This window comes from Manihot esculenta, chromosome 16 (assembly GCF_001659605.2).
Source record: "Manihot esculenta cultivar AM560-2 chromosome 16, M.esculenta_v8, whole genome shotgun sequence".
Taxonomy (NCBI): Eukaryota; Viridiplantae; Streptophyta; class Magnoliopsida; order Malpighiales; family Euphorbiaceae; genus Manihot; species Manihot esculenta.
Window position 1 is genome coordinate 29,084,217 of NC_035176.2, and position 14,870 is coordinate 29,099,086.

General features: G+C 34.2%; 1 protein-coding gene across 2 annotated transcripts; it reads right to left on the reverse strand.

Moving 5' to 3' along the window:
* Window positions 1–10,428: 10,428 nt before the first annotated feature.
* LOC110604256 (40S ribosomal protein S3-3) lies at window positions 10,429–14,065 on the reverse strand. 2 transcript variants are annotated; one of them, XR_002486219.2, is made up of 7 exons: window positions 13,905–14,065; window positions 13,463–13,610; window positions 12,990–13,161; window positions 11,432–11,486; window positions 11,182–11,313; window positions 10,781–11,041; window positions 10,429–10,625 (listed from the first exon to the last, which is right to left on the reverse strand). XR_002486219.2 is itself a non-coding variant. In XM_021742408.2 (6 exons), exons 1-6 carry the CDS (start codon window positions 13,932–13,934, stop codon window positions 10,874–10,876), a joined length of 705 nt encoding a protein of 234 aa, XP_021598100.1. In that variant the 5' UTR covers window positions 13,935–14,065; the 3' UTR covers window positions 10,669–10,873. The 2 variants fall into 2 exon arrangements, 1 of the variants encoding a protein (XP_021598100.1); XM_021742408.2 differs by lacking the exon at window positions 10,429–10,625 and having other exon boundaries at window positions 10,669–11,041.
* Between the last annotated feature and the right edge of the window lie 805 nt (window positions 14,066–14,870).

Consider the following 14,870-nt stretch of genomic DNA (forward strand, 5'->3'; position numbering starts at 1 on the left):
AGAGGTTTTTATCATTATTATTTGTTTGCATGTTACATAATAATGATTATCATCCTTGGTTACTTATTATTATGTTGATAATAATAAAATATAGCTAGTATGATTATTGATTGATAATCATGAGATGATTATGTATATGTTGATATAATTCAATAATCATAGATACTTGTTAGAGAACAAAGTATTGGATGACCCGCACTGAGATCACTACATGGGTTATTGTCATAAGTGAATCTCAAAGTAGTTATGTTTTAATCCTTTGACTTGAGATTGTCATAGTTTCCAACATGAGGACTATTATGTTTTGACATAACCAAACATTTTCTTTAATCGGACAATCATAAAGGTTATGATTGAGCATAATAGAAATTATGTAGAGGATAATGAACAATCAAGATAGGATTTGTCCCTCTCTTTGAGAGAGATATCTTTTGGGCCCCTCGATAAGTGAGACTGAGAAATGCACGGCCGTGCTCAAATGAATTGTAATACCCGGCTAGACTCCGGTATCAGAATTCCTACCGTCCGGTGGAATCTCGGATGTCGAAAGCCCCTAGAAGGGGAAAATCATGTTTTCATAAAATATTTTAATGTGTTTTATGTTTTAAGCATGAAAGAAAATGAGTTTTTGCATGAAAATAGCATTTGAGGAAAACTCAGGTTCGGCCGCCGAACCTCAAGTTCGGCCGCCAAACATGCATGCGTTGCGGGTGTGCTTTAGGCCCCCGAAAGCATAAGTGAGGGAAGTCCAGATTCGGCCGCCGAACCTCATGTTCGGCCGCCGAACATGGCATGCATGCGGAGGCACATTCGGCCCCCGAACGTGGTCTGGCCAGCCACTATAAAAGGGTCCCTTAGCCGAAAATGGGTGAGCTTTTCCCCATTTTCGGCCAAGGTGAGCTCTCCGCCGTCCCTCACCCATTTTTGATGTTCTTCCTCTAAATCTTTCAAGATTTTCACTTGTTTTAACTTGGTTTTGAAGATTTGAGCTTTGGAGCAAAGTTTTGGAGCTTGGAGGTTCAAGCACCAAATCTCTCCCAACTCCGAGTTTTTGGTCGTCTCTCTCGATCTTCAAGAGGTAAGAGCCGATCTTAAGCTCGTTTTATGTTTTAAATAAGTTTTATGCAAGATTTATGGGTTAGAATGCATGTTTAGGTTATGGTTATGTTTATGGGTATAAATGTGTATTCTTGAACAATGTGGATGCTTGATGTGTTGTAGATGGGGCTTATGATGGTTTGAGACCCCTAGGAACATGTATGCTTGTGTATGAGTGTTGTAGAATAGGTTTGATGCATGTTTGATAAGTTTGGAGGCGAAATGTACAAAGGGAGCCAAGTTTCTGCCCTTTGGCAGAAACCAGGTTCGGCAGCCGAAGGACTTTCGGCCGCCGAACATGGCTGGGGAAGCAGCCTTTCGGCTGCCGAAGCCTGCCCTCGAAAGGAGACTTTCGTCTCTGTCTGGCAGTTTTGGCCGCCAAAAGTGCCGCCGAACATGCATGAGTTTCGTCTCTGTCTGGGAGTTTCGGCCGCCGAAGGTGCCGCCGAACCTGCCTGACTTTCGGCTCTAGAGGGACTTTCGACCGCCGAACCTGCCGCCGAAAGTGCCCTGTCCAGGCCTCCTTTGCATGATTTTGTATGGTTGTTTCATGATGTTTTAGGGGGTTTTTGGGGAGTAGTTTATAGTTATGTTCAGGTATGTTTAGTCCCTCATTTGAGTCCACCTGTGTAGGTTCGGACCTGAGGAACCGAGGACCCCAGCAGTGAGTCCAGCTGCTTCGATGTTGTCAGAGTCAGCCAGAGGTGAGTGGAACTAAACTTAATCTTTTAAATTAAATGTTTTATCATGTTTCATGCATCATGATTATGCAATAGGATGATTCCATTAGTGTTCACGAATATGCCGCATTGCATCGATTGTTGTTGATGTGGGTGAATGTTGGATGACCCAATTAGTCCATGACAGGAAGACCAGGACCCCATTCTACGGCCTGGCACAGAGTAAGGAAAGACCAGGACCCCATTCTACGGCCTGGCACGGTTATGGGACTCGAAGACCAGGAGCCCAGAGGAGGCCCTAGGATAATGGTAAGTAATGTATGTATGACAGGAAGACCAGGACCCCATGCTACGGCCTGGCACAGAGTTAGCTTGGACTAATTGGTGACAAGTTCACCCAACCCTTATGTGAATTGTCTGTGTTATGATGCATTTCATTAAAGCATAGTGTTAATATGTTTTATAGTTCTACTCACTGGGCTTTTAGCTCACCCCTCTCCCTTTTACCCCCAGGCTTGCAGGTACAGGATAGAAAAGGAGGTCGGTTAGAGTAAAGTTTGTTGTGTAATAGATAGAATGTGGACATGACAAATCGTAGTATGATGTAATGTAAAAGTACAGTATAGTTATGTAATGATGTTTATGGATGTTAGAGATGTGCTTGACCATAGATTGTTGTATCCCTTTTAATACATGATCTTAGAGACTTTCTTGATGTTTATGTAAACCAACTCAGCATATGTTATGTCACCCATTGGGGGCACTGATGAGATCCCACAGAGGGATCAATGTTATGTTAATGTTTATGCAGGTTGAGTTTGGTTGATGTATATGGAAAGAAAAGTTTTAATTTTTATGTAGGGAAAATTACTTCTTAGTCCCTGAGGTTTAACGTAATTAACACTTCTGTCCCTCTATTTTGGCGACCCAACACTTAAGTCCCTCACTTTCTCTTCCGTCCAAATTCGCAGTCCTTCCGTCCATTTAAACAGTTTGGTCAAAGAGTCAAAAGTGAGAGGTGATAATTTTTTCCAGAAATACCCTTCTCTTAATGTGAAATTCCTTTTTTTTTTTTCTCTTTCATGCTTTCTCTCTCCAGTTGCAGAAGAAGAAGAAGAAGAAGAAGAAGAAGAAGAAGAAGAAGCTGCTGCAGAAAGAGTAGGAAGAAGAAGAAGAAGAAGAAGAAGAAGAAGAAGAAGAAGAAGAAGAAGAAGAAGAAAGAAGAAGAAGAAGAAGCTGCTGCAGAAAGAGTAGGAAGAAGAAGAAGAAGAAAGAAGAAGAAAGAAGAAGAAAGAAGAAGAAGAAGAAGAAGAAGAAGAAGAAGTTGCAGAAAGGGGAAGAAGAAGAAGAAGAAGAAGAAGTTGCAGAAAGGGGAAGAAGAAGAAGAAGAAGAAGAAGAAGAAGAAGAAGAAGAAGAAGAAGAAGAGGGTTAATTTTGTCAATTCACGTGTTCCAAACGGCTATTTTGGACGGAAGGACTACGAAGTTGGACAGAAAAGAAAGTGAGGGACTTAAGTGTTGGATCGCCAAAATAGAGGGACAGAAGTGTTAATTACGTTAAACCTCAGGGACTACAAAGTAATTTTCCCTTTTATGTATGTTGTTGATCATGTATGGGATTATACAGGTTTACAGGTTTCATGTTAGGTTTGCTACGGGTCCCGGCGGCCTTAAGCCGATCTGGATCCTAACGCCGGTAGCGGTCCGATTTTCGAGTCGTTACATGAATTGATAGTGTGATCAATATCATTTGAATTTATCAGTCTACTTAGAGATCGAGAAATCATAAGTTTGAACATTATAAGTTTGACATTGACCATGACTTATGTTCAAACTAGATATCGTGTGACAAAAGGATTAATACATGTTCTATTTATTAGGCTTTATCGGACTATTGATCCTCATATTAGTTGGGTAATCATAATGTCTTGCTAGAGGCCACTTATGACTTATGGGCCTTGTGGGACTGGGCCTATTGCCAATTAATGTGAGTCTATTGGATCACACACAAAAGAACGTTATTGATATGCTATGACATATTAATGGGCTAAAAGCCCAAAACCCATTAATATAATTAATAATAATAAAGTATTATTATTATTAATCATTAATATAATTAATAATAATAAAGTGTTATTATTATTAATTATTTATTATTATGAGATAATAATATTTAAAAGATTTGCAGTCTATCTGTAACTGTTACAGATAAAGGACTCTATCATATAAGATATTTGAGTATCTGTGAGATTGTGATAGTGGGATGAACACAACTCCTTTTAGGAAAAGGAGTTGTGTGAAAATAAAAGACTGAAATATATAAATACTCATTCTACGAATTTATGAGTGATGATACATTTTTTGAGAAAACTCAGTCTAAAAGACTGTAGATTGTGAAGCACATAATCTATCTATCTTTGAGAGAGCTAGCACTCTAGAAGGATAGAAGACGTTCGTGTGGATACCATAGAGGGTGTTCATTTGAAAAAGCAGCACCATCAGTCCGCCATTGTATCTTCTCGACGAGATTAACAGGTTAGTCTCACATCCTTCTTATGAAATAAACAAAGCACTCGGATTCTGGGAAAAGGAAGTCCGAGATTTTTATTTTCCGCTGCGCCTTTGGGTTGCAATAATCTCGGGATTTTCCAACATGTCGATAGGTTGTTTCTTGATTAACCATGGTGGATCTCAGTGGATTTATGTTTGCAAAACTTCAGTTGATTGGATAATCTTCCTTTGTTTTCCCACAGACAGCACCAATTGATATGCTTGAAATCTGGTGGGACAAGGAAATGATGACACGTAGGTGAGAGTTTGATTCACAGGGAAGTTAATGGATCCGATTGGGTAGTTTAGAGTTAAGAGTCGAGAGCTGGAAGGGTTGGCCTTTCTGGTTCGTGGAAGGTTGAAATTTTCGGGAGAGGTTGAGAGCTTCTAGCCTCTGGGATTGTTTATCATATTTGTTCCTTAATGTAATTGGTCCAGAGGTATTATTAGCTTGACCGTATCGGAGCGTTTTGACGAATTGTCCTATCGAATACAATGATGGAGTGTTATGGCAGAAGTGTCAGGCGACTCATTTATGGTGGATAGTCGGCTAATAAATATTGAGCCGCTTTATCCATATCCTATCCATCACACATGTCTTTTCTGTCAGCCCTACTATACGTGCAATTATGACCCTAAGGAAATCTACGTATCTTAAAGGTCAACCTGCTTACTTTGAGTATTAGTGAGATCAGTTTGCATATTTAGGTTTTGATAAGGTCGGAGGTGTAGGAGATCTGACCTACATACTATGACGGTTGGACTTTCCATAGTGTGATCGGACCGGATACACTCTTTTACTTCTCTTGTACACATGTCATGTTCTTAGAGAAATTAATTATCATTATGTTATCAAAATTAAATATTATCATTTGGAGCTTACAAACATGAGTAAATTTTTTTTTTTATGTTAATATTACCATTAATTTTTTTATCGAATATATACTTTTTTGTCTAACCTTTTTATAAAAAAATTTAGCTCGTAAATTTATAATCATCAAGTTTACTTTTAGTTTTGAAAATTGTGAGATAATTTAACACATGAAATTAACTTCATCATTAGGGTTTCGAAATTTATATGAAATTATTTTATTTATAATTCAATGTTATATGATAATTAATATGTATAGCTATGATGGCGAGTTTGAAGTAACATTAATATCGTGAAGAAGGCATTCACAGATTTAGTTTTGTGGTAAGTGTATTTGAATAAATTTGAGAGATTTTAAACTCTATTCTCCTACTTTTTCATTTCTCTTTATAACTCTGACAAAGAACATATATACATTGAGGAGAAGAAAGCCAGAAAGTTTCGAAAAGTGAAAGAAGTAAGGGGGACAGGGGAGAGAGTGAAGTGGATGGTGATTGTAACATGGTGGTGCCTCCAAAAACCAGTTTTTTGGGGCACTCAAATGTGTCCTAAAAAGCAAGGGCTTCTCAAGTGAGTGCCGTAAAATTGTCTTGCACACGTGCTCATAGTGCTTCAATGCTTTTATGCTTAAACGTGATAAGATTTTCAGGCTTCTCCTCATGGGACCAACTCAACTTCCTCCAATTTCTATTGCCAATGTATGTATGTGGGCTTTCACCTCATCGGTTATTTCCATTTGCTTACAATTATATGGTGATCGAACTTACAATTAAACTGATTGATTGTTTTAAAATTATGACTAAAATCAACTCATTTGAATATACATAGGTGAATTTCTATACATATCCTTAACCATAAACAGTGGAAAAAATAAAAATTGAAGTCAAAGAGAAAAGTATGTTATCGAGTGCGAAGGTGCTCCACCAAGAAATGCAAAATGAAGTGTATATCTACAGTGCCAAAGAGATGGATGTCAAAATCCATCGATGAAGGTAAAGAAATAGAAATAGGACCACCACCAACAAAAGGCCGCCAAATTTCTACTGTATCTTATTCCACTTCATATCTGCTTGCTACCTATAATGATTAATTTGCTCCATTAAAATTATTTTATTCAATTTTGAAGTGTCGAGTTTAATGTTGTCTTTTATATTGATTTAAAATAGGGATAATATGATTCTTGATGATCTGAGATCCAAAAAATAGGGTTTTACAAAGGTTCTGTAAAACTGGAAAAAGTTTAGACCTAGAGGAGAACATTTCTCTTTTTATATGCTAATGACGTGTAATAGAATGTGTGTCATTGGACCACCTGTTCCTGCTACGCTGATACGGACGTACGAGAAGATCAGATCTTTGTCCCATGCGTAACGGCTCATGATTCTCCCGGACGCGCATGCGGGTGGTCCCACTAAGCGGATGGGCTGAATTCCTTCCTAGTTCCGAGCTGGGCCAGAAGATAAGGTTACAACTAGGCCCAGAAGGAATCTGTTGATTGGACCGGAAGAGTTGGGTTGGCCTGTTTGAAGAAAAAGGCTGGAACATGATCTTTGAGTCGGGCGGGCTGGACCTAGTTCTTGGAGGAGGTTTAAAAGCTTTCAGATTATGGACTGCTCTAATGGGCTTGGCCTTAGTCGGGAGCGAAGAAACCCAGCGGTCATCACTTCTTATAAGAATTTTATATACTCTTTCCCTTAAAACTAGTTTTCAGAGTGAATTAAACCGGTGAAAATTTAATTTAAATTTAATAAGAATCATACTTGTTATTTTCTTTTAAAATTAATCAATTTAAATATGTGAAACACTTTTTTATAATATTAAAAAATTATAAGATTTGATAATAACTTTATAAACTCAGTAGAAAATAACATATATGGAGTCCTATTTCTTTTAACTCAAATACACCATCACACACCAACATTCAATTGTATATAAGCTCTATTCGGTTGTAATTTTGATCTAGTATTTAATATTTTCAATAGGTCAAAACACTAATATTTAAATATTAATAAAATAAATTATAAAAAAATTAATTTTTATAATATTTAACTTATCATTACTAGAATAACTACCTGCTATTAAAATAAGTACTAACCATTAAAACTTCAACAGAACTATAATATACATATATATGAATTTTAATTTTAAATCATATAATATAGTTAAAATCAAAGCGAACCTAATAATCTGTTGTGACCAAACGCAGAGTATGAAATAATAAGTTAAAATTTTATAAGAAAAAATAATTAATCTATCTTGAGCTATTTAACCCTTATTTTTTCATTAATTTACTGTTGTTTTCTTGTTTTCTTTTTGTTTTTTTTCTATTTTTTTTTTTAATTTGTCATTTGCTATCATTCATCGATGAATCTATCCAATTTTAATGATTCATATTTATATTAATTCATGTGATTCTTCTCCGCATTTGGCTACTTCTAGTTCCCCATCAAATGAATTACCCACAAGCTCATGCCTACACCAAGATAACCTCTCAACAGCCTCAACACTGTCTCATTCTAATTCGATGGGTCGAAACCCACAAATTTCCAGCTCAATGGGTTGGGTATTTTGAATATCAAATTTGACATAATCCTAATAAAATATATTTAAATAATGAATATTTTGAATATTAAATTTAATTGAATTTTAATAAAATATGTTTAAATAATTATTATCAGATTTGATTTGAGATGGATTGAAATTTAAAACTTAATATATGTGACGGATTCGAATCCTAACATATACATATACATTTCTTAAATTTATTTTTATAAATAATTAATTTAATATAAAAATATATATTTTATAATAATATTTATAAAATTTTTAATATAAAATAAATTTAAATATTATTTAGATAATAATAATTTAAAATAAATTTAAATAATTTAAATTAATTTTTTATTATAATTAAATGAATCGAGATAAATTTAAATATTAATAATATAAATCAAATTCAGATGAATTAATTTTTGCATGAAATCTTACTCATTTACACCTCATTCCCTGCTAAATGCAAACTTTCCTGAGCTGCAAACTTTCCTGAGCTGCCCCTAATTCTCCTTCCAAAACAAGTGTATAAACAAAACTATGACGGAGAAGGACACCACCAAAAGCTGAGCTAGACCGAGCATCAATCGAACTATCATCGCTGAGCCTAACCCGTCCTTGCCGGACTGCGCTGATAAACTAAGCAAAAATCCCTCCTCCTAGCTGAAGCGAGATTTCTTCAAACATCTAGTGAGCAATAGCAACATGTCTCCATAATTCAGAATATGCTATGCTATGTCACTTCTAACTCTATTTTTTTATATTAAAGTCTCTTTTATATAGATTCGATTACTTTTTTTCAAAACAAACTAATAATTAAATGAATTAATAATGAAAGTGATGATAAAAAGCATCATACTTATTTCTACAACCCATGAAAACAAACAAAATTTCAGTGAAATATCTTAAAATGAAAATAAATTCAAACATCAAAGTTTCATCATTAAAACTTCATATCAATAAAGGCAATATTTAAATTCAATAATCTCAAAATCAAAAATTAACTACTGAAGCTAAATATCCAACATAAATAATTATTTGAAAAAAAAAACAATGGGTTATTTAAAAAAAAGGGAGAAGTTAATATCCTTATGATGGGCTTGGCATATGGGTGAATTGTGTAATGAGGAATGATATGCTAAATTTAAATGGTGGCACGGAAACGGATGTATATGGAGCTTATCCGAATTTTAAAGAGGTTAAACTTGATTGATCAAAATATTTTTAACTGATTAGAACTTTACTAGAATATGCTCAAGCATAGTTCAAGCATAGTTTGTTAAAGAATGAGTTAAGATAAACTGAATTTTTATTGAGTGAAATTTAAAATAATTCACAAGTAACTTAATATATTTATAATTTAATGAGTTTTATAAAAAAAAAACATAATAAATTTAAAATTAAATAATTTTAATTAAAAAAATATATACAAATTAGCTCATGATACTATTAAACAAAAAAATTTTCAAATTTTAATCAATTAAATATTTATATTTTAAAAATTAAATTTAAATTTTGGTCATATAGAAAAATAATCAAGTCATATCAAACTTTTTATCTAATTAAATTTTAAATAATTTATTAATAGTTTAATCCATTTATAACTCAGTTTTTTTCTAATAAGATACTATTAAGAAGATGATAACGAGGACAACAAAAAAAAAAGTTAAGGGTTTAAATTCACGAATATTGATATTTCAACTTTTTCTTTTTGTTCTTTTTCATCGATTGTTCTCATACTCGTTGGCAAAGATCTAGCGAAAAGAGTTCTCAACGTTTGTGGCCATGGTTGCAGCAGTGTTTTCTTTAGTTAACGTGGCAAAGCCAGGGAAGGTGATGATCACCTGATAAATTCATTGGAAATAAGTTTAAACTCGCTCTAATGATTTTTTTTAGATCAAATAATTTTATTTTATTTTTTTATTAAATAGAGCCATAACTTTAGATTTAATATTAAATACTTCTTATATTAATTTTAATAATAAAATATTATCATGTAAATTTTAAATATTAAAACTAATACACTATTTTAATTAAAATTAAAATTAAAATAAAGGTAAAAAAGTTGAAATTTAAAATCAATTTATTTAGTTGAAAAAATTTTAAATAAATCTATTTTGCTCGATAAAAAATATAAAAAAAAAAGTGAACTTTTTTAAATTTATTTCGTTCATAAAAATCAAACCTTCAATTTCATTAAAACCACTCACCTCTACGTAAATCAAAATTATATGAAGCCTTCCTTCCTCTCTATCGCTAGTCTCTGCACCTCACTTGCATACTGGTGCATGCAGAAATTGATCCACTTCCATCACATTTTTTATAAGAAAATGCGCACAATGGTTTTAATTCAAAAATTGCACCAATTTGATTAATCGATTTTTTTTTTTTGGCTAATAATCGATTTAGTTAGGTTATAGATATATAATTTTTTTAATAGGAATGAGCACAAATGATTTGAACTGGAATTGATTCAATCAGGTTATAAATATTGCTTCCTATAGTCTGATTCTTTAGGAAAAAAAAAAAAAAATGAAATCAACTGATCAAGAATGGACCTTCTGATATTTTTACACCATATAATCCTCCTATGAAAGCCCACTTCTTTTTTGCTATTTAGATTCATCAAATTTTGATTCTTTATTTGCGGCGGAGTTATACCAAAATTCTGAAACTAAATAAACCAAAATATATCGGTTTGATTTGATTCAAACTAGACTAGTACACATTCTCTCCATATCTTTGACACCACCCTGCCATTAACAAATGCCTCCATAACCATCTTAAAAAGGAAATTAATCTGATACCTAAAAGTAGCGCTCGATGGTAATAAATTTTTGAAGCAGTGGCACATCCAAATCCAGACGTAGGATTTCCTGTCGAGATGCCAGTTATGGTTAGAGAATCTCCAAAGAAAAGTGGCATCAAGAGTATCGGTTTCATCAAAAGAAATAATGAAATTGCCACCTAATTAGTTTTGGTTAATTAAATTTAACTTAAGATACTAATAGAAGCGAAGAAAAAAACTAACTCTTGAATCTTGATTCATTGTAGCATTCTAGTCTCTCTCCCTCCTAAAACATTTATAAGAAACCTGTGATACTTGTTTGGAGAAGTTCAGTGTTTATGCAACTGGAATCTCGATATTGGCTGTCAGCACTGGTGGCGGAATGTACTCTTCTTCTTCCTTGGGAGGATGGATGGTGACCAGATCAGGCAATGGCGTCATTGGACCCACCTTGCCTTTAGGATCCCAATCAAGCATGATCTTTACCTTGATACCGAGCACACCCTATTACAGCAGAAAGAAACTACTTACAAAAATAATAGAAGAGGAGGAGCATGCAAAGCTCAAGAAACAAGCAGAAGCAAAGGACGCAAACAATATGAACTATATACATAGTTGGAATACAACGTAAAAAAACAACTGACCTGTCTTAGAAGAACATGCCTGACAGCAGAGTCAATATACTCCTTAACAGGTTGACCAGATGATATCATGTACCCATCCTTGAATTTCATGGACTTGGCGCGCTGAGCTCGGAGCTTTCCACTCACAATAACCTGCAGAAATGTACAAGAACATTGAACATTGAAATGTACTTTTTTTAAAAAAAGGTGTGCTGGGAAAAAGAAAATGCACATGAGAAAAGCAAGTAAATCACAAGTGCAAGGGTATTACCTCACATCCCTTCGCCCCACTCTCCATTATAAATCTCAATACACCATAGCAAGCCCTGCAAAAGATATAGAATTCCACTTTCAAAATCACACTGCTCAGAAGTATAAGCACCGACAGAGTTATTTAATTCTAAAAAGACAACGTTCAATAATTTTTGAAAAGTATAATAAATTATTTACCATCCATCATCCTGAAGAAAAGTGCAAGTAGCAGAAGCCCAAAAAAAGATGTACTAAAAGTCTTACAACTAGTCAACTACAACAAGTACTCCTGCACAGGAGGTCGGCAGAAGGATCAAGAACATTAAAATGAAAGTACATGGACATATACACTATAATAGAGTATGGAGGAGGACATTAAAGAAGGGGCAGGAAACCTGAAAAACTCCAAAACTAATGTCAGCTGGGGATAAGGGAGGATTCCAAGCTCCAAGAGCTTAAAAAGGGGACAGGAATCTGACCAACTCCAAAACTCTTTTTTTTATGAGCATTGATATGGAAACCACCAGGCTTGTCCAAGCATATAGGGGAAGGTAGCGCGATGCACCAAGGCCAGCATTCATAAAAGGAAAGGACAAAAATAATTTTTAGGCAAATACAACTTAACCACCCAAATTAGAAAAATAATAAAAAAAAAAACGGTGGCCATGTAGGAGAATATTCCAAACTCCAAGCACCTCTATGGCAGCACAAGAAGCCTGACAGACTCCACAATAGTTTTTTTATTGTAAGCATTGATATGAAACCCCCCAAGGCTCATTTGGAAAGGCAAAGAGGAGAAGACAATGCTTAAATCCAGATCACTCAGCATAGATGCAGGAGGACAAGCCTACAAAAGTTCTACGAAGAAAGAGTGGAACTTTCTTAAGCAGTAGCGCTGTGTGTGGTCACTTGTATATGTCTACTTGAATGACTTTATAGCTAGCTTAAACAACAAGGCTATATCTATTGTGTTAAGGAATATGGGGTCCAAGCCATTCTCCAATAATGACTGTCCACTAAAAGAACATTGACATTCAACATAGAAAAGAACCTATGCAAGGGAAAAGACCATTATCACTTGGTTCTTGAAAGAGAGATGGCATCCCTAGATATAGTCATCTTCAGACACCAGATGGTATTTATGGCTTCATGCAGAAAACCAACTGCTTAAAGATGACTTGATCAGGAGAAAATTGACAGGGCAAGGTAACTGGATTAGTGGAAACTATCGAGAAATGAAATGAAATTAAGAAAGCAAAAAATGAATAGACTATTACATAACCATATATGAGGCACAATGAGGTCTACTTAGGATTGGCAGCACCAGAAAACAAACAACATCAAGTAGCATGAAGATCATATACAAAACATTATGTAGCATAATCTTCAAGTAGCACAAAGATCAACAAATAAAAATCATCTAGTATCTTCATGAGAAGTGCCATTTAAAATAGTTACAAGAGCTACGATTAAAAATAGTTATAAAATCTTGACAAAGGATGAATTTGTGTAATATCAAGAAAACTAAGGATACAACAAAAATACAAGGAAATTGAATCTTCATATTTGCCACGTACCTTCGAACGGCAAGGCCTCCAAGGAGCTTGTAACGTAGAGACTCGGCTTGTGCAACAGCACAGAGGCCCCTATTGTTAACTTTCTCAGCATAGAGTTCCACACTGTTCTCTGGAAACTTGAATCGTTTCTGAACAACAGATGTCAGTTCCCTGATCCTTCTTCCCTTCTCACCTGAAAAGTAAGTAAGTCAAAAACTAGCAAAGCCAATTGTGACCACCATAAAAATGGTATGAAATAAATAAATCAATCAACCAAAACAGATACCGAATATAGTACTTATGTCATGTGGAATTAAATCTCAAAATAAAAAACGACCAACAACTCGTTTGATTGCTAGAATACACAAAAATAATAATGATAATAATCATAAATAATAAACAAAAAAGAAAACTTCCTCAACTGTTCAGTTCAGTTAGATTAGATTGTTTTCAGACTCTGGATAAAGATATTAAAGTGTTAAACAGGGACTCACCAAGTACATTCTGAGTACGAGTAGCCCTAATGATGATCTCAGTACGCATTGGAGTAACCCTAACTTCAACCCCAGAGTAGCCATCCTCAGCCAGCTCTCTGGTTAACACCTCATTTAGCTCCGCATAGAAAACACCATCTGCAACAAACTGCAGAGCAAGAAAAAAGCACATATAAGCAAGGTAAAGACATGGAAAGTTCACCACTTGATTTCTAATCAATCAACAGAAAATCTTTTTTTTCCTTTGCCTCTTTTCTATTTTGATTTGTTCGATAAGCATACCAACGTGATTAGCATTTCCAATGATCAGTACAGTCGCTCTATTAATCAGTGTGAAAATTCTAAAGCTTTAACAATCATGCTAATGTGGATGGATGAACTTTGAAATGAATTTTCTGGATAGCCAAACAAACAGAGAGAGAAATTCAAGAAATCGACTTACCTTGCGCTTCTTACTGATTTGGGCCGCCATATTTTCGACAACTTGAGCGTCTAGGAGCTTCTCAGCAAGCAAAACCCTAATGTTCGTGGAGAGATTGAGAAGGATGCGACCTTCGTATCATTTGATAGGGTGGGGAAGCGATCTGATCTAACGGTTGAGATGGTGTTTTAATTTTAAACGGTCAGGATTATCAATGCCTAAAAAATTATAGCCCTCTATTTTATTAGGAAAAAAATATAATAAATATTTTTCAACAAACTTGGATAATCACTCCTTAAAAGTGACTGTCCTTTTAACATTCATCTTTTATTAATTGATTTTTATAATTTATTAAATTAAAATAAAAAATATATTTTAAAATTTCTCTCCATATATATTTTCTCTCTATTTCGTCTGTCTTTTTATTTCTTAGTTGTGTTGGCTTCATGAGAAGTTTCAGTTCAGTTCCGTCGCCTGGTGAAGTTTGAGTTTTTGGTACGGCGCATAGTAGGCGGGGATTGTATGCAGCCAAAGCTCTCCTCTACTGGTTAATTTGATGGCAGCCATAGGCAGGTTACAAGAGAGAATCTGATGAACTCCTCTTCTCTAGTTGCCCGGAATTGTCCAGTCCAGGCTCAAGTCCTCTGCCTTTGATGTGTACCTGCAATTAAATATATTTTTCATTAATTCATTTTTATTTAAACTAAAAATTGTTTTTTAATAACAGTTAAATACATTTTTCATATTTTTTTCTTATTTTCAATAGAAAATAATTAAAAATTTTCTTAAAAAATAAAAAAAATATATATTTTCTATAAATAAACATACATTAATTTTTTTTAAATAAAAATCAAAAAAATAGAATCTGACGCAAATATTAATTATTTTTACAATATTTTTTAGCTCAATTACAATTATTTCTATAATACAAGTTGGACTCGAATGATTGTACTATTTGATTAATAATTTTATATAATATTTTTCAAG